General features: G+C 39.2%; 2 protein-coding genes across 4 annotated transcripts in view; one reads left to right on the top strand and one right to left on the bottom strand.

Moving 5' to 3' along the window:
- ACSL5 (acyl-CoA synthetase long-chain family member 5) overlaps nucleotides 1–2,849 on the top strand; it is a 62,445-nt gene extending 59,596 nt beyond the window's left edge. The window contains 2 exon segments of the mRNA XM_011967529.1: nucleotides 1,261–1,332; nucleotides 1,689–2,849. Of these exon segments, the coding sequence (XP_011822919.1) occupies nucleotides 1,261–1,332; nucleotides 1,689–1,829 (213 nt within the window). The 3' untranslated portion in view covers nucleotides 1,830–2,849.
- Nucleotides 2,850–4,746: 1,897 nt separating this feature from the next.
- On the bottom strand, nucleotides 4,747–21,660 carry ZDHHC6 (zinc finger, DHHC-type containing 6). 3 transcript variants are annotated; one of them, XM_011967526.1, is made up of 11 exons: nucleotides 21,406–21,660; nucleotides 19,848–20,327; nucleotides 18,173–18,264; nucleotides 16,840–16,999; nucleotides 15,187–15,348; nucleotides 13,115–13,168; nucleotides 9,072–9,239; nucleotides 8,020–8,061; nucleotides 7,160–7,305; nucleotides 7,024–7,070; nucleotides 4,747–5,354 (listed from the first exon to the last, which is right to left on the bottom strand). In XM_011967526.1, exons 2-11 carry the CDS (start codon nucleotides 20,112–20,114, stop codon nucleotides 5,251–5,253), a joined length of 1,242 nt encoding a protein of 413 aa, XP_011822916.1. In that variant the 5' UTR covers nucleotides 20,115–20,327; nucleotides 21,406–21,660; the 3' UTR covers nucleotides 4,747–5,250. The 3 variants fall into 3 exon arrangements, with proteins under 3 accessions (XP_011822916.1, XP_011822918.1, XP_011822917.1); XM_011967528.1 differs by having other exon boundaries at nucleotides 18,173–18,252; XM_011967527.1 differs by having other exon boundaries at nucleotides 21,288–21,647.
- Nucleotides 21,661–21,675: the final 15 nt, after the last annotated feature.

Genomic DNA, 21,675 nt, shown 5'->3' with positions numbered 1-21,675 from the left:
TTCTTGTAGCTACAGGAAATGTGTATAGTTGGGTTCAGAATGAGAAGATCCAAGCTTATAAAACTAAAAAAAAAAAAAAAAAAAAAAAAAAGAAGTTACATTCCAAACCTCAAATAAGGCAATTTCAATTAAAAAAATTTTGAAACTATGATGGACGTTGTACACAAGTCAGTAGAATTGTTTAGAATGGCTACACTAAAAGGTAATGATTCAGTAAAAAATGAGCTCCACATTGTACTTAGTTCCCATTCCTTTAGGAGTTCCTTAAGGCTATGTTTAAGTACAGTATGTATAAAACAACAAACTGTTGCAATATATATAAAACAACAAACAAAAGTTTCATCAACAAACTGTTGTTTTATACATACTGTGCTTAAATATAGCTTTAAGGAACTCCTTATCCCAAAACAACAAACTGTTTTATACACACTGCGCTTAAACGTAGCTTTTGGGGGGTAAGGGAGAGTGGACCTGGACAAGTCAGAGATGCTTTAAGCTTAATGTTGACGGATCAGATTTGAATAGAACATCTTTGTAATGAGATATCGAGTGGGAAAATGGGATTACAGTTCCATGTGTATTGAAAATATATGGTGAGAAAAGAACATTAGTACTGGATTTAGGGTTTTGAGGAAATGACTATTACAACGACATAATTCTGCTTTATTTAACTACTGGGGAAATCCCTACATGGCTTCTCTCATGCCCTTGCACCTTTTATTTCCTTTCCATAGTCATCCTTAGTAGGAGTGGTGGTTCCTGACCCAGATGTACTTCCCTCATTTGCAGCCAAGCTTGGGGTAAAGGGCTCCTTTGAGGAACTGTGCCAAAACCAAGTAAGTCTTGCCTAGGAAAGCTTTATGCACACCCATGGGTCCATCGTGGAGGAGAGGATGCCTCACCAGTTCCTGCATCTGTCACAAGTGGCTGCAGCCCCAACAGGCTGAATAGTTTTATGAGACTCGGGGATAGGATGGAGAGTTTAAAAAATAAAACTCTCTTTTCTATTTACAATAATATGTTCATTGTGGGAAAAGACTGGGAAAGAAGAGTAAAAATGCTATGCAGGGAAAACTGTTAACATTTAGATGTACCTTTTCTTCTCAGTTTTTCTTTCAATATTGGGCATATAATGTGCCCAGTTTTATATTCCTGCTTTCATACTGCACGGCTTTGCCAGGCACTCTGAGTTGGTTCACGCTTAGCCCTGCAGGCTCTGTTTGAAACAGCCATGCTTTAAGCGATGTTTTGTATTCTTAGGTTGTAAGGAAAGCCATTTTAGAAGACTTGCAGAAAATTGGGAAAGAAAGTGGCCTTAAAACCTTTGAACAGGTATGTACTACCACTGATGTTATACTGGCCTCTCATCATATTAGAAAGTTTTGTTTCAAGTTTCTATCTCATGAGGTTTAAATATATAATTTCTAAGGAATTGATTGTAGATTTTGTGCCATTAACTATAAAATGATCTTTCGTAGTTATTTGTCCTTTTTTTGCTGTTTATTATCCATTCTCCCTTCTCCCTACTCATTTCTTTCTCAAATTATGTTTATGGGAATGGGCATGTGTTACTATTACCTTTACCCTTTCCCTGCATCAACTTCACTTTCTTCACAGAGCACTCGGCGGGCTCTGCAGAGAAGTCCAAATCACTAATGAGCATGGATGTGTGTGTGTTCATCTTCCAGGTCAAAGCCGTTTTTCTTCATCCAGAGCCATTTTCCATTGAAAATGGGCTCTTGACACCAACACTGAAAGCAAAGCGGGGAGAGCTTTCCAAATACTTTCGGACCCAAATTGACAGTCTGTATGAGCACATCCAGGATTAGGATAAGGTACTTAAGTACCTGCCTGCCCACTCTGCACTGCTTGTGAGAACATGGATTAAAAACTATTCTTACATTTGTTTTGTCTTTCCTCCTTTTTTTTTTTGTCTACTTAACTCTAAAGCCATAGCTTTTGTTTTATATTGAGAGACATATAATGTGTAAACTTAGTTCCCAAATAAATCAATCCCGTCTTTCCCATCTTCAATGTTGCTAATATTAAGGCTTTAGGGCTACTTTTATCAACATGCCTGTCTTCAAGATCTCAGTTTATGTTCCGTATCCTTCCTCATGATTTCCAACCTTAATACTATAAGTGACCACAAGTTCAAGGGTCAAAGGGACCCGCTGTGCCTTCTTCCTTGTTGCTTTGTGATAAACATAACTTGCCAACAGTCTCAATGCTTATTTACATCTTCTGTTCAAACTAAGATATTTTTAAATTCTGAAAAACTGCTTATAATTCATGTTTTCTAGCCACTCCACAAACCACTAAAATTTTAGTTTGAACCTATCAGTCATGTCAATCATATCTATGAGATAAATTTCTCTGATGCTCTTCTGTGTAAATTAAATTGTGTACTGAAGGGAAAAGTTTAATCATACCAAACATTTCCTAAACTCTCTAGTTAGATCTCTGACTTGGCAGTATTAAAAATCGGGCCTACGACATATTGTTCAAAAGGAATGCTGTTTTTAAAGCGTTATTTATAGTAGCAACTGGGGAGTAAATCTGTCCGCTACAGTTTGCTGCTGAGCTGGAAGCTGTGGGGAAGGCGTTGACACGTGGGCACAGTGAACTTTTCCAGTAAATGAAGCAAGCACTGAATAAAAACCTCCTGAACTGGGAACAAAGACCTACAGGCAAGCAAGATGCCCACACAACAGGCTTATTTTCTGTGAAGGAACCAACTGATCTCCCCCACCCTCGGATTGGAGTTCCTGCTCTGCCTTATCCACAGATAACACACGTTGCTTCTACTTGTAAATGTAGTCTTTAAAATAAACTATTGCAGATACTTATGTTGTGGTGTTTTTTGCCTCATGGACCATGATGAAAATCAGTCTTAAACAAGGAGCCCTTAAAAATCAAGTACAGTATCTGTTCTTAAACTTGGCTACACGATAGAATTATCTAGGAAGTTTAAAAAGACACTAATGCCCAGCACTTTGGGAGGCTGAGACGGGCAGATCATGAGGTCAGGGGATCGAGACCATCCTGGCTAACACGGTGAAACCCCATCTCTACTAAAAATACAAAAAAATTACTTGGGCGTGGTGGCGGGCGCCTGTAGTCCCAGCTACTCAGGAGGCTGAGGCAGGAGAATGGCGTGAACCCGGGAGGCGGAGCTTGCTGTGAGCTGAGATTGCACCACTGCACTCCAGCCTGGGCAGAAGTGCGAGACTCTGTCTAAAAAAAAAAAAAAAAAAAAAGACACTAATGCCTGGGTGCCACTCCAGAGATTCTGGCTTAAATGGCCGGATACAGCCTGGGCACTGGGATTGTTAAAGAGATCCCCAGATGATTCTAGTCTGCAAACAGGTTAACTACCGAAGAAAAGTTCTGAAGACCAACCCTTCTTATCCAATAGCTGTAAAGAATAAAACAAACATCAGCTGAGCCAAAACTCCAACTGAGCCCAAGTCATATCCATTCTCTTACCATCTTTGTTGTACTCTAATTAATCTTGAATATTAATAGTATTCTTTTCTGGCCTCCAACTGGAGTTAAAGAGAATGTTCTTGGATGGGCTTTCTAGACTTTGAGCCCAGAAAAGCCAGAGAAATGTCTATTCTTGAGTATCTGAAACAAAAGGGTAGGCAGGAATTAACTTTTAAGTCTAGCTCCCGTTATCACTTTAACCTTCTCGCCTTCACTTACTTTCCTTTTCTCCCCTCACTCATTCCAGCTGAACCTCACCGGTTACCGTCCTGTGTATCAAACATGCCAGACACAGGTCCAGCCTGTTTTTGTTCTTACTGCTGTCTCTAAAATGCAAATATCCCAAAGCACATGACTTGTCCCCTCATCTGCTTCAAATGCCAACTCAAGACTGTCCTACCTTCTTGCTTCACAATAACATGACTCCATCTTACATACATTTTACTTGTCTGTTCACTGCCGAATTCCCAAGTGCTCTTCCCTTATCCTTAACTATTACAAGCCTGGCCCCCAAAGCGTCACATTCCCTGCCTTGGAAAGGTTTCTGAAGTCCAGAGAAATAGGCTTTCTCTTTCCTTCTGTGATTCTACTCTTACGTTTAGACAAGCCCAACTTAAGCATTCAAGTCCATCAGCTAGGATCCTACCACTCACAGATTCAGTTTTTTACTCAAGGGTACATGAGTAGTTTGGTATCACTATGTGTAAAGTCTAGAACACTACTGCCATGGGATCCTTGGGGTGTTGCTTTACCAGCTGAACCCTCTATGGCTGGCAGCCCAAAGCCCGGAGGGGGCCTAGGCAGCAGGGCGCCGGTGTGTCAACACCACTCAGAGCTCACGAACACCTGGCCAGATCCCGACAGCACCTGGGCTTGGCCTCACCTTTACTCCAGAGCGAATGCCAGGAGCAGGGAGAGGCCAGGTGGTTGGTGGTGGGGGGGGGGGGTTTCCCCTGGGCCCCCTAGAGCACAGGGATGCCCGGGTCTGCAGCCATGACTGGGCAGCTGTAGCTATGCTTGGCTCCTGCCTATCATGGCTCCCCCTCAACCCTCTTTGGGCCACTGCTGCCATCCACTGCCATCACTATGACTGCAATATCCCATTAATAGGGTTAATATGTTGAAGCAAGTGTGTCATGTCTTAAGACATGTTTTAAGATGCCAATTGTCCACAGGGCAGCAGAGCAGTTTTTCCATAAGGAACTAAGATGAACCTTTTTAGTTGGCAAAAAGAAAAATGCTTTAAGTAAAAACTGATTATACAGAACATCCATTGATCTTTATTTGATTTGACAAAATTTGCATTATTAAAAGACAGGTAACAAAATCGGAGCTTATACTGAATCTGACAAATTGAGTTCTATAGTATCTAGAATATCATATAAGAAATATCAACTGAGGGAAAAGAGAAGTACCACATGCAGATGCTCCTGGCAAGGGGGGAACTGTATCTGCAGGTGAGGTCCAGAGTGTGCAGTGCCTAAGAAAATCCTAGAGAAACTGCCGCTAACTTACTTGGGTGAAATGTTTTTCCTTTACCGGGGAGGAAGAGGTGGTAAAGAGGGGCAGGAAATCAAAGGCATATGCAGAATGGCTTCTCCATTTCAAAACAGTAATAAAAATATTTAAATCATGGCACTAGGGCACCTTTGAGGAAAAGAACATCTTAACCAGAGTAGGCTCTTTGCATAATTCTTTAGTAATATGTACAATTTTCAAGTAATTAAGCAGACTTAAAGGATAATTTCATTTTAACAGCAGCTATCTATTTTTCTTCTCGCCCTCTGGGGCTTGATCTGTTTCAGCATCACAGGGACACTTTTCCACGCATTTTCTAGGGAACCATCCCCTTATTCTTGAAACACCTGAGGGAGAAAAAGAAATTGAGGTGAAATTGTCTGATGGATGAGTGACATTACTGAAAGCAGTAAGTCCTATTACTTCAAATTAATAAGCTTTTAGTCAGACTTTTATTCCCCTCTTTGCTATCTAATATAAGCACAGTTTAAAGGGGAAAAAAATTAAGGTTTTTAAATGTTTATTACAAGCTAGGAACAGATATTTCCCAAATTCTATGATCCAGAATAGGGACTAATGTGGTTAAAGACAGCTCCTAGCTAGAGTCGGGGGGAACTCAGTATGGGTGTTTACTTATATGTGTATGATCAGGAAAGGTGTTTTTGGCACACCATCACACTACGTCTTCTCCAGGGAACTATCTTCTTGTAGTCTTTGTAAATTTCCTTTTTAGACTTTTTCTAACATACATATTTCTTTTTCTTTTTTTGAGATGGAGTCTTGCTGTGTCACCTAGGCTGGAGTGCAGTGGCACAATCTCGGCTCATTGTAACCTCCGCTTCCTGGGTTCAAGCAATTCTCCTGCCTTAGCCTCCGGAGCAGCTGGGATTACAGGCGCATGCCACCATGCCAGCTAATTGTTATATTTTTAGTAGAGATGGAGTTTCACCATGTTGGCCAGGCTGGTCTTGAACTCCTGACCTCAAGTGATCCATCTGCCTTGGTCTCCCAAAGTCCTGGGATTACAGGCATGGGTCACGCACCTGGCCTAACATATACATTTCTAGATCACGGCCGTCATAAGAGGTTAATTTATGATTAACCCCAACTTTTTTTTGTTTTGTTTTGTTTTGTTTTTGTTTTTTTTTTGAGACGGAGTCTCGCTCTGCCGCCCAGGCTGGAGTGCAGTGGCCGGATCTCAGCTCACTGCAAGCCCTGCCTCCCGGGTTCACGCCATTCTCCTGCCTCAGCCTCCCGAGTAGCTGGGACTACAGGCGCCGCCACCTCGCCTGGCTAGTTTTTTTTGTATTTTTTAGTAGAGACGGGGTTTCACCGTGTTAGCCAGGATGGTCTCGATCTCCTGACCTCGTGATCCGCCCGTCTCGGCCTCCCAAAGTGCTGGGATTACAGGCTTGAGCCACCGCACCCGGCCAACCCCAACTGTTTTTTAAAGAACATCTCGAGCTAATCTTAACTTTAAAAAGAAACAATTATAAAACTTAAATTAAGGAAAAAAAAAAGTACGCAAAGTTTCAATCTACTGGTTTTTATAGTAAGAGAAATGCTCATTCAAAGTGGGGGGAGCAAACAGTACAGGGGTTTGATGCACAGAATGTGGAGTCAGACTGCTTGGGGTTAAGCCCTCGCTCCATCTGTTTTCAGTGCATAGCTATGGGCAAGTTGCCTCTCAGTGCTTCAGAGTTCCCTCCATAGAATGTAAATGATAGTGCCTACCTCCGAGGTCTTTTGGGGACTTTTACACCTTAAGGGAAGCACTTACACAAGTACTTGTCACATAGTTATGAGCTCAAATGTTAGCTATCATTAAAAAGACCTGAAAAATACAAGAGCTGTAGAGAAATATATAAGGAGGTTCCTTTTGTTGCTTAGTGATATGCCTTTTTATGCAGTTCCCCTAATGCATTAGGCATGACTGGTTTATAAAAGTTACTCTTGTAAAATGTGGAATTATTGCTAATAGTCTTGTCCTTTAAACATGTCGTTCCATTTCCATACCTTCTATAAAGGAATCATCAAGGATTTTGTCTCCATACAACCAGTATCTGAAATATTTAAAAGATTAAAGTTAATTTTTTAGGCTATATACTAATTTTGTCATCGAATAAGAAATGCAGTACTTCCTATTACTTACCGTAAACCTCTTGTGGCTAAAATGAATTCCCCTTTTTGTAGCCGTATTCGAGGTTCTTCAGTGCAGGGGCTTGTGAAGAAGGTTTTGATTCCTTTATTCAAAGGGCAGCAGGCACCACTATAATCTTCTATTACTTTATAGCGAACCTGTCATCAGTGATCAGAAGAAACCTTTAAATATCCACCCATGATATCTGAGTTTTAAGTCTGAATTTCAAATTTTAAAGGGAGATCCAAAATATCCAGTGACAAGCCTTCTAGTTCCCCTTCTAGGGGAAACTTCCAGTTCCCCATCCCCTTCCCTGGGAAGCAACTGATGTTTCTAGTTCTCAAGGCTTTTCTTACTCTTCATTTCAAGCCCATAGCTAAGAATTAAAGTTAGAGCAGGGCTGAGAACATTCTGCTATGATGGAAATGTTCTGTATGTGTGCTATCCAATGCAGCAGCACTTGACACATGCAGCTACTGAGTGAGCACTTACAATGTGGTGAACGCAAATAAGAAACTGAATTTTTCAATTTATTTAATTTTAACAAATTTAAATAAAACAGCCACATATGGCTGGTGGCCATCATATCCAACAACACAGTTGTAAGGATAGGTTTCACATTAAGGAGCTGTATTGAGGATAATTATTTTGCTATGTTGGCAATATAAATTGACTAAATTCCTCCCAACCTCTAGCCCCAACTATTTAAATAAAAACAAAAGTTAACTGCATCAAATTTCAACAAATGTATTAAGGAATACTATTTAATAAAAGCCAACAATTGGTTTCTAGTCAGTCAATTAAAAAAACTGTATGGAAGTACAGAGCCTAACAAAAGAAAAAAACAATACCACTGCAAAAGAAGTACTTACACTTCTGACTCTCTTATCTGCTTTTTGTTTCAACTGTTCTATCTGGAAGAAATAAAAAGAAAAAAATGAAATCTCTTGTCTCAATGTTGAAAAATAGCCTTTCCTCATCAACTGTCAAAGTGATACGGCAAACCTCCAATTTTCCAGCATTTCAAGTTGCTGATAATTTAAAGGCCACAGGTTGTTTCAGCATGGAAAAAAGGCCCTATGCTAAGAACCAGGGGCAGAGAGCGAGGTTTTCTTCTCGCTATTCACTCTCTAACGTCCTCATCTGTGTATACCTAGAGTGCTTACTGTGGCCCAGGGATCAGGGAGTATATTCTCTGCCCTCATGAAGCTTCTCAGGTGAAAACACTGAGATTCACTGATTCTGTAGAGACATAGCAGACACACTACAAATGAATAATGAAGAACATTTAATAATGAAGTTGAATGAATAAAAGTCATCATTATAACTTATTTTGACAGAGCTACTATTAAATAGCACTATATTAGATATAATAGGAGAAATAAAGATAACTCGTGATCTCTGTCCTAGAATCTTATGATGTTACAGATATAAGATACCAGAATTAAATAAAAAAATGAGACTTCGTGAGCTACCATAGAGTAGTATGTGATTAAATGCCAAATTCAGATGAGTCTACGGGCGTTAAGTTAGACTTTATGGAAGAGGTAAGACTGGAACGAGTCTTAATAATTTTAGATAGAGTGGAGGTCATGTAAGATGAAAAAATTGTGGGCAAAGTTGGGTGACAGGAATGTATAAGGCATTCATATGATACTGTAAGGTGGAAGGTAATTTTTGGTCAGATTTCATAAAACTATGTTAAGGGATCAGGACTTTATCTCACAGGTATAGAGAGTTAAGGAGATACTGAAATACAGGGAGAGACATGATATAAGGAGAGATTTAGAATTATTAGATTCATTTTGACAGAATGAAAACATTCGTATTACTTATTTTACTACAACATGTCACTTGAGTTGAGGGGGAGTTAAGGGAAAGAAGGTGAGGCAAAAAGGAAGGGCTATTTAACAAAAATACTCACTGTTAAGCTGTATTGGTGACAGCCTTCTCTTACTGGCCACTCAAGTCCATCTCCTTCAGGGACCCCTGACCACGTAAATACCTGTTTAAAGTTCCTCCATCTACTTCCCATATCATATGGAAAAACAAAGACTTCATCTAGTTGATAATACTGAATTCGATCTTTAGCCTGTGGGTAACAAAGATATAAGATGGCCGCTGCCTCTGTCTAAGTGGCCTTCAGTAATATATTATTGAGAACACTTATTTCTCAAGTTCCTAGCATTCATAAAAATAATTCCTCCTCGCTGTAATATTAGTGTACACGGAAGCAATAGACAACTTCATCACAGTACAGGAAGAACTTGATACAGAACACCAACCTTGTACACGATTACCTAGGAAATATGAGACAGGGTTTCTTTAGGAATAAGCACTCATAAAGGCTTACTAAAAGAGTTAGCTAACTTTATATCATATATAAAAAGTCCTCAATGCTCCTGGTTGTTCAGCAATACAAAACAATTCAGGTATACAGAAGGGATGCTGATAAACAGATTCAGGAGAAAGGTAAGGGTTTATTCAGGATGGAACTGTTTCAGTCAAGATAGAACTGTTCTGTGGTGTGCATCAGAATGTAACAGTTGTATCAGAAAGTAACAGTTGTATTCTGGGTGGCAGAGATGCCCATGGGAATGGCCAGGAAAAGTGTAATAGGAGAGTTGTTTTATGAAAAACATTTTTTAAAGCTAGCAGGTATATACAGGAGATCTTCTTTCTTTTTTATACTATCACACATGTATACATACTCATTTATATATGCATTTATATGTACATACTATGCATGTACATAACTATTCAGCTTGCATAAATTATATTCCACGCATTTAAACTGTTAGCTTTAACTTAAGGAAATAAACTGGCTTTGGATTTCTTAAGTTCCACTGACACCTAGTGGTACAAAGATACATTATTTATTTTAACAATAAGTGTACAAACCCTTCAAATTTGTTGTAGATAGTACCTGGTAATTTCTAGAAATTTCCTATAAATTTAATATGGTCATTTGTTTGAATTTTTTACTCAGCAATAAAGTGCCAATTCGGAAATAATTTCTAGTGTATGGCCATACCACTGAGCATACTCAGTCTCATCTGAAGTAATTTCTAAATGTAGCATCGGTTTATAAGGAGCCTTGGTCATTAGCAAAAATAATAAAAAAAAAATGTTAATCTAATGTCAATATATTTATTATGCTTATCAGAAATGATATTTTGAAATATTTGATTATCAGGGGACAATGTTTTATGGAAAATGTTATTGCAATTATCTGTTAAGTGATATGAAAGTTAACTATTTACTAAAATAATTATTAAACTATAATGCATATGAATCTACTAAATTATATAAATTCATCCTCCCCAGAAAGTAAAGAATAATTTTTTTCTTTTTTATAAACAAAAGCTTCAGAGTCTTCAAAATGGACTGAATTTCAAAGAACAGAGATCTAGGCTATTTACAAAGAAAAACTGGTAAATATAAGAGTAATTTATAAAATGACTAAGACATGTCTTTGCCTAACAGAAACACTCCATGAAGTTAGGATTCTATCAATATTGTGTGTTAAAAGGTGACGAAGGGGTGTGGTAGATGCTATGGGAAAAGGGAACAAAGGAAACAAAAAGTACTTAGCCAAGTCTAGGGAATGTCCAGGAAGGGTCCTTGGGAGAAACAATACCTTAACTAAGTCTTGAGAAGGAAGAAATCAGGCAAAACGAGAGTGAAGAGCATTCTAGGCAGAGGGAACAACATGTGCAAGGATACAGCAGCATAAGATGTACAAACTATGAGTAATTTAGTATCAAGTGTGACAGACAGTGTAGAGAAGGATAGGAAATGAGGCAGGAGAAGTAGATAAAAAGAAGTCGGCTGGGTGCAGTGGCTCATGCCTGTAATCCCAGCATTTTGGGAGGCCGAGATGGGTGGATCACTTGAGGTCAGGAGTTTGAGACCAGCCTGGCCAACATGGTGAAAGCCTGTCTCTACTAAAAATACAAAACTTAGCTGGGCGTGGTGGCATACATCTTTTAAACCCAGCTACTTGGGAGGCTAAGGAAGGAGAATCACTTGAACCCAGGAGGTGGAGGTTGCAGTGAGCCAAGATTGTGCCACTGCACTCCAGCCTGGGCAACAGAGTGAGACTCCGTCGCCAAAAAACAAAAAAAGAAGTCATAAAAGGTCTTATTTATGTAGAAGCTAAGAAGCTCACACCTAAAACCTGTACATCAGTGGCTCTCAAAGCATGCTTTGAAGATCACTTTGAGTTTTCAAGACTTTTTCTTGCTAGTCATTAAGGCCAAGCTATTTTCATAATAACACTGAAATATCATTTGTCTTTTCGTTGTGTTGACATTTGCAATGGTGAATAAAACTGTTGGCATCTTAGCAGAAACCAAGGCAGTGGCACCAAACTGTGTTGGTAGTCATTATGAGCAATTTCACGTAAGAACGTCCTTGATGAAGCAGTAAAAGTTATTTTTAAACATTAAATCTCAATTCTCAAGGAGATGTTCTTTATTTTTAACAGTCTGTGTGACAAAATGAGAAGTATACATAAAGCGTGCCCAAGTAGAATGATCATCTCAAGGAAAATAGTTGTTAAGCTGTAAGGTAACAAAAGCTGTAGAGCCAGCTTTTTTAATGTAACACTACTTTTACTTGAAAGAATGAGTAATGTAGCAAACAAGGTTATTTGGACTTTAGTACTTGGTGAACATTTTCTCAAAAATGAACAGTCAGGCAGTCACTTCAAGGGAACTGACAGTATGGGTTGATAATAAAAAAATAAGGCTTTCAAATGCATATTAGAATTTAAAAAAAAACAAAAAAACTTGCATCTACCACTGTGAGCTTGACAGCTTTCCAATACTTCAGGATTTTTTTCTTATAAAACTAATATATTGACATAAGTGAATGCAGTTTTGGGATATTGTATAACGAAAGGTGTTTAACGTTTGGAAAATCTACATAACCCCGTAAACCAGTATCTCCCAAATGACCAATGCCTGATGTTACATAAAACCACATACTGGTAAAAGATTCATTCAAAGAGCAAGATAGGCTGATGAGTTTTAAAATAAAAAGGTATACAAATCTTACTGATAAGAAATATCACTTGTCAAGTTTTCAATGTAATATGGAAGAACATCCACTATTATCATGTAAAAGGCCTATTAAAATACTCTATCCTTTTCTACCTACTTATCTGTGTGAGGCTGGATCTTCACATACTTCAATCGAAGCAATACATCTCAACAGACTGAATGCAGAAGTGAGAATCCAACTGTCTTCTCTTAAGTCAGACACTAAAGAGATTTGTAAAGATATAAAACGATGCTATTCTTCTCCCTATTTTGTAATTTGGAAATTGTGAATATTCCCCTCTGGCAACAATCAGCTTGGTCTGCCAGGCAACTCTTTGGTATACAGGCTTGCTCCCCTTCATGGACATTATCTGCCCAGACCCTGCAGGTATGTGGGTTTCAATCCCTGCCACAGGAATGGTGAGGCTCTGAGAAGTTTTAAACAGGGAGCAGGGTAGTCAGATTTGTGTTTCACGCTAGAATCACAATGGACAGCATGAAGTATTGGAGGCTGTGAGGTCTGTGATGAGCTAAATGTTAGGAGCTTCATTGAATGTCTAAAACATTGAGAAAAACTTGATGGCAGCTTGGTAGGGTGGAAGCTCCTTTCCAAATGGGTTGCTTTCTCCTCTAGTCTAAGGGAGAACGAACAGATGGTTGACGTGTGGCTTAGGCCTCTGTAACCACTCAGGGTGTATGAGAAGCACATTTCTGTGGGAGTTATAGAACGAATAAAAATGTTTCCTATATTCACCTTTTATGTGGCATGCAAATGACTTATGGTAGCCATTTGGCAGCCATGTTTTCACTTTCAGGCACTTTTTGTTAATCCGGTCTATTAACAGACTTTATTAACATTGAGGACTTTGCCAGTCCTTTATTAATATACTTTTTTAATATTGAAGAAACAATTAAAACTTACCTTCTCTTCAATCCATGACTCAATAGAAGTTTTGTTTCTGAGAATTATTTTCATCTGGAAATTAAATGATAGTAAAATTTAATAATGTGACCTTGGTTTCTTTAAGATTATCATATTCATAATTCTCTGAGACAGCCTTTATTACTCCATTCCATAAAGATACCAAGGAAAACAGAGGTTAAGTACCACAATTACCACGTCAGCCATCTGACTCCGAAGTCCTCGTTCTTAACTACTGCACCACAGTACCTCTCTGAAACAAGGATTACACCTATCCATAATCAAATCTGAATCTAGTATGGTCATCAAACTTCATGTCATAAGTACTATTTTCAGAGCAAGGTTTTGCGAGTATTAATAAAACACTGATATAATCCATTTAATCAGTGCTTACTTGTAATTTGCTATTAAAATCTTTTATCATTATTTTTAACTAACTTTAAATTTATGATTAATCTATTTATGAGAAGTAACAGTGACTCATTTCAGTCAACCTCAATATTTCACTTGCCTTAAAAATAATGAATGTATTCAGTCTTTATTCTATTATTTGATTTTCCTAGGTATGACTGATTCCACATATACAGGCTTTTATATTATAGGATCTTAGTTTATTTCTAATATGATTCTAAATTAGAGGCATTGGGGAAAATTTTTCAAAGAATTTGGTCCTAGGCTAGTAGACGATAATAAAGTATAAACAAAACCAGATTATTTTAAAACCAAGAGTTCCCTTAAAGTCTGGCTGTGCCTTCAGAGAGATAGTGTAGTATGTTAGAAACAGCCTTGGCGGAGGCTGCAATGAGCTGAGATCGTGCCATGGCACTCCAGCCTGGGCCAACAGAGTCAGGCTCCGTCTCAAAACAAACGAACAAACAAACAAACAACAACAACAAAAATAAACAGCCTTGGCCCAGGAGTCCTCATTCTATTCCAAGGGCCTAGTGGATAATACCTGGCCCACAGTAGGCCTTCAATGAATCAATGAAAGAATTACGTGAATGCAATAAGTCATAAGAATGGTTTTTGGGCTGGGCGCAGTGGTTCACGCCTATAATCCCAGCACTTTGGGAGGCCGAGGCAGGTGGATCACAAAGTAAGGGGTTCAAGACCAGCCTGGCCAAGATGGTGAAGCTCTGTCTCCACTAAAAACACAAAAATTAACCGGGTGTGGTGGCAGGCGCTTGTAATCCCAGCTACTTGGGAGGCTGAGGCAGAGAACTGCTTAAACCCGGAAGGCAGAGGTTGCAGTGAGCTGAGTTCGCACCATTGAACTCTAGCCTGGACGACAGAGTGAGACTCCATCTCAAAAAAAAAAAAAAAAAAAAAGGTTTTTGGGGTTTTTGGTCCCTTCAGAGCCAGGTCCTCCTCTGTGCTCTCATAGCACTGTGCACATAAATCTATGACATATGGCCCTGGATTAACTGTTTAATATTAACTGTCAGTTCCTAAGGGCAGCTACCTCTTCATTATCATTTTTGTAGCCTCAGAAATTAGCAGAATGATTCATCAGAGCAGGCATTAAATAGCATCTTTATCATAGGGCTGTTACGGAGATTAAATGAGCTAATACATGTAAAGTGCCTAAAACAGTGCCTTACACATAATAAGTGCTCAATAAATGTTAGCTATATTATGATTACTACTATTATTAAATAGATACTATTATAAAATAACATTAATGTTTACCAAGTATATGAATGGGTGACATTGGGTAAGTCACTTAACCTTTTTGAGAATCAATGAATTAATCATCTGTCGGACTCCTCTATTGGGGTGGAGGTGAAGAGCAAGAGAGACCGTACAGGTGAGAAGTGCTCTCTCAATTTTGAAGTGCTCCAGAACTTACCTAACTCCAAGTTAACATTTGAAAAACTAAATCAATACCTAGAAATTCTGGCAAAATTAAATCATAATTATCTGAAGAATACACAGGAGATTAGTTACCTAAATGAAATACGCAAAAATAATTTCCATTTCATACTGCACACTTAAATACAGTCTTTATCTCTTTCTTGTTCAATCAGTCCCAACAACTTGACAGTTTGACTAGAGGTAACTGAGATGCTTACCTGGATAAAAAACAACATCCCAACAGCTATGGTTGTTCCTAAAGCTAATCCCAAGGCAAACAAGGTGGTAGCAAATGCAGCTAATCCAAATGGAACAATTGGAAGAGGATCTCTCCGGGCTGCACTCATGTCAATCTTCACTGTGTTCCACCCAAAGGAGAGCTATCACAGCAACAACAGCACACACACAAAATATTTGGTTATGGTAACTGGTCAGACTCTACTGTGACATGTAAAATAACTTGATCAAAGAGATGACAACATGGCCCTGTGGCCAAAGTAAACACAACTATTTTTATTTTATTTATTTATTTGAGTCGGAGTCTCACTCTGTCGCCCAGGCTGGAGTGCAGTGGCGTGATCTTGACTCACTGCAACCTCCACCTCCCGGGTTCAAGCGATTTTCTTGCCTCAGCCTCCTGAGTAGCTGGGACTACAGGCGTGTACCATCACACCTGGCTAATTTTTTGTAGTTTTAGTAGAGACAGGGTGTCACCAGATTGGCCAGGCTGCTCTCGAACTCCTGACCTTGTGAACCACACTGCCTCGGCCTCCCAAAGTGCTAGGATTACAGGCGTGAGCCACCGCTCCGGCCAGCTATTTTTAATTAATATTGTAACGAGCTCAGACCGATGTGCAGGGTATCATTCTTAGTTTTCTCAAATGTTACTTTTCATTGTTGTTGTTTCCTCAGCAAGTGTCAAGGAGACCTTACCAACATCAACATGCATAGACAACACTAGACACTAATCTAAACCAGAACTATGTCTTCTCTCTTCTCCTTGCTATTCTACGCTGCAGTATTCTTCCACGGTGACAAGCGCTGCCTAGGATTCAGTAGTTTCTTCCCTCGTGTTTTACAAACAGTGGTGAAGAACTGATAAAATGCAGGCCAAATATGGCCACAGATGTGTGCTGCCTGGCCTGCATAAAGTTTCAACATTCAGAATTAGGTGCCAACATTTAAAAATCAAGAGATTTCACATAAAAATCCAGATTTTCAGATTGTTCTGGGCTAGATTTTCCAAACATCAAAAGTTTGCAGATCAAATATGGGCTGTCCCCTCCCCAAAAGACAGACTCTACAGTTTGGCAGTCCCATCAGGTGTGTGTTTCTCGTTTACTTTCGAGGCCTCTTTAGGGAGTTTTGTTTGTGTCCCCTGAACTTTATCTCATGACTACTTGCCCATAAATCAACTTGATCTCTTGCTGGTTTAATCTGTTTATATTTTATGGTATGTATCTGCTCCATGAGCCACCTTCCAGGGCACTAGAATCAGAAATGAACAAAGAACTACAACTTGCCACATGAATGGGATGGAAGTAGCAAGCACTAGTGTTGTCTTTCTTCTCACTATTCTTTCCATAACTATTAAGTTTGAAGTCTAACAAATTACATATAAAGTATTAAAATATTTATCAGCTTCATCTAAAGCATGTAAGGTAAGTTTTCAGAAGAAATAATCTATCCTCATCTCAAAATTTAAGTTTTAATGCTTTCTAAAAAGGAACCGATATATCAGTAAAACAAAGTTCTATGTCCCCAACTAAATCACAGAAAGCATATTTCCAAATGAAACTCTTAAATGTTGATAACTACCATTTAATCTTGCATGGATGATTTTATAACAAAACATTTTCATTTTCACTTACCCGATTATAAAGCTGTGTGTACATAGTCATCACAAAAATGAAAGCAGCATGGATACAACCCAGTGGTGCTAAAAGGAGAAACAGTGTGAACGAAGCATGATTTTGGTAACCACAACAGTTGTTGATCCAAGGACAGTGATGGTCCATCTTCATCACACATCTAACAAGAAAAATTTACATGAAACATGAGGCAGAAAATCCTGTCTACTTTAAATAACTTTGGTCTTCAAAAGATCAAGCAAATAGGAATCCAGCATGTCCATGAGCTATGGGAGAATTATACTTCATGGAACAGGAAGAAAAATCTTTATAAGCTTTTACACAATTATGAACAGTGACTCCTTTTAAATTCTGAACAGCACAGGAAAGGGCAGGCTTTCTAACAGCTTCTGAGGAAAAGATGTCAGCTACAAGTACCTGTTTAAAGAAGTCAGGAGACCCACTGAAAGAGGGTCTCTTTATAATGCTCCTTATAAAGAAATGAGCATGGTTCCTGGTTTTCTTCCAGCTTGGAAGTGCAGTGACCTAAGTGACCTACAGTAGACTCAACAAATCCCTTATAAACCTCCATTGGGGTTAATGGACTCAAACAGACACATGCAACTTCCTTCCTGTTCTCATAGTATCCTTTAGCTAATGGATCTCTGAGCTAAGCAAGCAAACTCCAGAATATAAGATATGGTATAATAAGCAAAGTCTTGCCGTGCATCTGTTCCTTACTGTTGATAGAAGACAATGTTCTGGCCTCAAATAAAACTTCATTTGCTTTCAACAGTTCTCTAAATTTCTTACTAATCAGTGATTACAGCTGTTCATTAAAAAAGGTCACAGATTATTTCACATTTTTAACAGTTTTCTTCTGATTAAGTTTTTGATATTAAAACATTTGTGATAACAGGCACCTGGATTATTAGATTTGTATACAGTGTAAATGTTTGTCAATAAGTCATGGGGAAAGCAGATCTCCCTTATAATTTAGACTCAGAACAATTCTAAAGTTAGGCCAGATGGCAGCTGACTAACACAATTAATCTTGATATCTGCAAACAAACTTAAAGTATAATTTTCCCCTTGTTCTCGCAGGACAAGAGGCAAAGTAAATCTGTATTTTTCCAGAAAAGCTTTTCACTTGTAACAAAGAAGAATTAAATCTATTCATTATCTGGATAATTTAAGTATAAAATGGCAATTATGGATACAAGTATTTTGACAGTATTTTTTATAATATGGCAACCTTGCAGTGAATAGAAGTAGCACTAATGTAGTAGAAGGAACAATGAAAACATTAGTAATTAGTTATCAATCCTCTCTGAACAGCAAGAAAGACAGGTACCTGTTACACTTTCTGCAGTGATGTGAACGTGGTGCCTTGTATGCTTGGCAGACTTTACAATACTGGAGATACATGGTATCCTGAGAAATTTCCTTGGCAGCAAAACAGAAACAAAAATGCATCAGATACTTGAACCCAAGTATGATTCCTAAGGTATGATTTTCTTTTATGGGAGACAGGGGAAGGAGGGAATCTTAACTTGCACTTCCAGTCCTCTTATTTGAGGATATATAAGAATATTTTATATTTTTATATAACAATTTTCTGGTAAGAGCAGCATCACTTTCCCAATTACGCAGAAGTCCTTTTAAATGTTTCTTCCCTGTGCTCCATCTAAATTCAATGTCATAGTTGGTTCTACTTACCCCAATTCTTAGCGGATGGAGGAGTTCAGAAAAAGGCAGCTGACAACTTGGCAGTTATTTTAGAGGGAGGAGTTAAGCATGAGTTGATATTCTTACTGAAATCTGCTCCCTCCTTGACATTACCCCTGTCACTACCCCTTTCTTGAGCCATTTTAATCATTTTTATCACTTTAATCACTTCCTAACTAGTTTCCTTTACTGTAGTTTTTCTTTAGCACAAACCATGTATTGTCAAAATAACATTCCTATAACCCAACTCTGACTGCGTCAGACTCTGCCTGAAAACCCCTAACACTCTCTATGGTCTACAATTTCTCATGTATTTCAGACCATCACGATCTGCCTTTGTTTCAGCTGTCTCTGCACTACATAGTCTTTCCCCAGCCACACAGGGCTGTCCATTGCTTCTGAATATGTGCCCCCACCATTCTCTCAACCTGCACGCCCTCTTCCCCATCTCCTTTGGAAATACCCACTCCTCCCTCAGGTCCCCAACTGAAAATGCTCAATTCTTCTAACTTTAACAGCACCCATCACATTCTACTTAATAGTTTAGTGATTTGCACAAGTGCGTTTGCTTCTCGCTTAGGTTATAAGCTCTTTCAGAATTCAAATTGTGTCTGGCCCTTCTCTGTACTCATTTTGAATAGTACACAGCACACGATATACACCAGTGTTTCCCAAACTTTAATATACCTAAGAATCACCTGGACACTTTATTAAAATAAAGGTTCTGATTCAGTAGGTCTGAAGTGGAGCCCAAGATTCTGCCTTTCTGACAAGCCGTCAGGTGACGACCCTTAGCAGGAAACATGGACATTCAGAAGCATTAACTTCTCAGTAGTTTTTAAACTATAAATAGATTTGGACTATACTTCTCAATGCTAAATTTTCAGTGCAATGATTTTAAAACTTTATGATTTAAACCAGCAGTTTCTAAAGCATTTTTCTCAGTTCTAAGGGATGTTAAAAGTATTACATGAAAAAAGGTCCTACAGCCAAGCCTCACTGTGTATGACATGTGATGTTTCCTAAACTTTTGACCATGAACCCATCCCACCTCCATCTTTTTTTTTAAAGGAGAACAAATATTCAATAAAATTGCTTTGGAAAATGCTATTTTGGATCAATTTGTTCAAACAGATATGAAATAAAGTCTCCGAGCCTAAGTGATCAGTGATTAGAGTAATACACTTAGTCTCTATGAGAACAAACAGTAGGCTGTGTTTGGTATTATTTGTTAGCAAATAAGGCAAAAACCAAATATGTGATTATCATTAAAGTTCATTGTCTTACAGAATCTTTCTTACCGGTTTCCACCTCAGAGGGACAAAACCCGGACCGACAAACATGGCATTGAAGTAATTATAAAGAATCATGACAGTCCAATTTATCAACATGATGAAATTCACACTTCCTCCAGTTGTATGTAAGGGCCAATACCACAACACTGAGTCAATCATGGCCATTGTAGAACATATCGCTATAACACCGAGGGCTATGATGGGACCCCAGTGACACAGTCTCTTTAATTCTTGGAGATTTTCAAACTTGATAACTGAACAGAATGTACCCATTTTGGCGAGGAAGAACGCCTTCCTACTTTTAAAGAATTATAGATGTCCTTTTTCTGTGTGCACATTTCCATGTGCCACAAGTCCATGTGTGTTCTTTAACCGTCATGCCTTCAAGCTGTGAACTGTTACGCAGATTACACCATTTTCACTGTCGGGCACCCAAAGCTCTTTATCTTAACTAGGAGAATCCAGTATCTTGGTCTCAAACCCAACCTAAAGAAAACAAAAATAGGAAAGTTCAGTTAAAAACAAAACAAAACAAAACAAACAAAAAACCCCACAAAAAACGGTTTATTACATACCATACTTGTTAACTACAATAAACACCTACAGCACAGCATCTCACAAGTGCACTACACTTTGGGATGCATATCTTGTCAAATGGCAAAAAGAATTACTTTTAACTTATCCAAAATATGGTACAAGTTTGAATGGTATGCAAACTGGATACATGATTCCAAAATAGTTGTTTTTATTCAATCTCAGCTTCTCAGGGGACTGTCACCATCCAACGCTTAGTGAATAGTTTGAGAAGACAAAGAATTTTAGAACTGACAACCAGGACCTTAGAGTTGATCTAATTCGGTTTCCGAATTCTTCACAGAATAGGAATTGGCTGAGAGAGGCTGAGTGATTAGACCAAGGTCACAAACGGGTGAACCAGAATAGAAGGCAAGTCAATGAACTCCCTTTATGAAATTCTAAAGTCTTGAATTAAGCCAAGTGTGAGTCAGACATGGTCTATGCCATTTGCCTGCAGCCTCCCCTCTATCCCGCCACCCAAACATCAAGAGAACAGTCAATCTGGCCCAAAAGTAAAGGAGCGAGAGTGAAAGCAAAGAGAGCACGCCAGGAAAGGAAGGAAAGAGAGACAGCGAGAATGTGTGTGATGTGTGTGAAATTATGACCAAAAGAGTACAGGAGAAGAACCCGAATTAGAAGATTCCAGGGAAGAAAGAAGAGGAAGTGCCTCCTGGAGCGAGGGAAACGGAAGGCAGGACGGCGAGCTCGGGGGAGATTTGTGAAAGGGCATCTCTGCCTGGACAGGATCCGAAGATCTGGAAGATCTGAGCTACACAGATAATACAGACTACCACAGAGCAGACGCTGTTGACTTGTGCCTCAGTTTCCCGCCCGAGTCATCGAGCACAGGGCTTAGAAATAAATCCTCACCCAAGGAAGAAATATCCTAGTAAGCCAGGTCGGTCTCAACATTCAGGAGGGCCGGCTCCTACTCTGGGGGGGCAAAGACCACCAAAATCCTGCTTATATTCCCTGCCTTGACTCCCACCTCAGTGTGGTCCCTGGTGTCCGCTCTTCAGCCATCGCATATCCGGGGCGGCCTGGGCTCACCCGGAACAGATTTTTTCCTCCTTGGATAACTCCGTCATGGGCACCTCAGTCCAGGACAAGCAGAGAGCAAACCCTGGCCGCGAAAGGTTGGAGTGCGGGACCTGCCACAAGCCGAATGACTCTCGACCAGCGCCCTCGTCGCGACTCTCCCGCTCAGGACCCCTGCGCAGTCTCCGTTACTGTCACTTCCGGAGGTTCGCCGCCTCAA

This window comes from Mandrillus leucophaeus, unplaced genomic scaffold (genome assembly GCF_000951045.1).
Source record: "Mandrillus leucophaeus isolate KB7577 unplaced genomic scaffold, Mleu.le_1.0 Scaffold80, whole genome shotgun sequence".
NCBI lineage: Eukaryota > Metazoa > Chordata > Mammalia > Primates > Cercopithecidae > Mandrillus > Mandrillus leucophaeus.
Note: the sequence above shows the minus strand (reverse complement) of the source record. Positions and strands in the feature narration are given on the sequence as shown.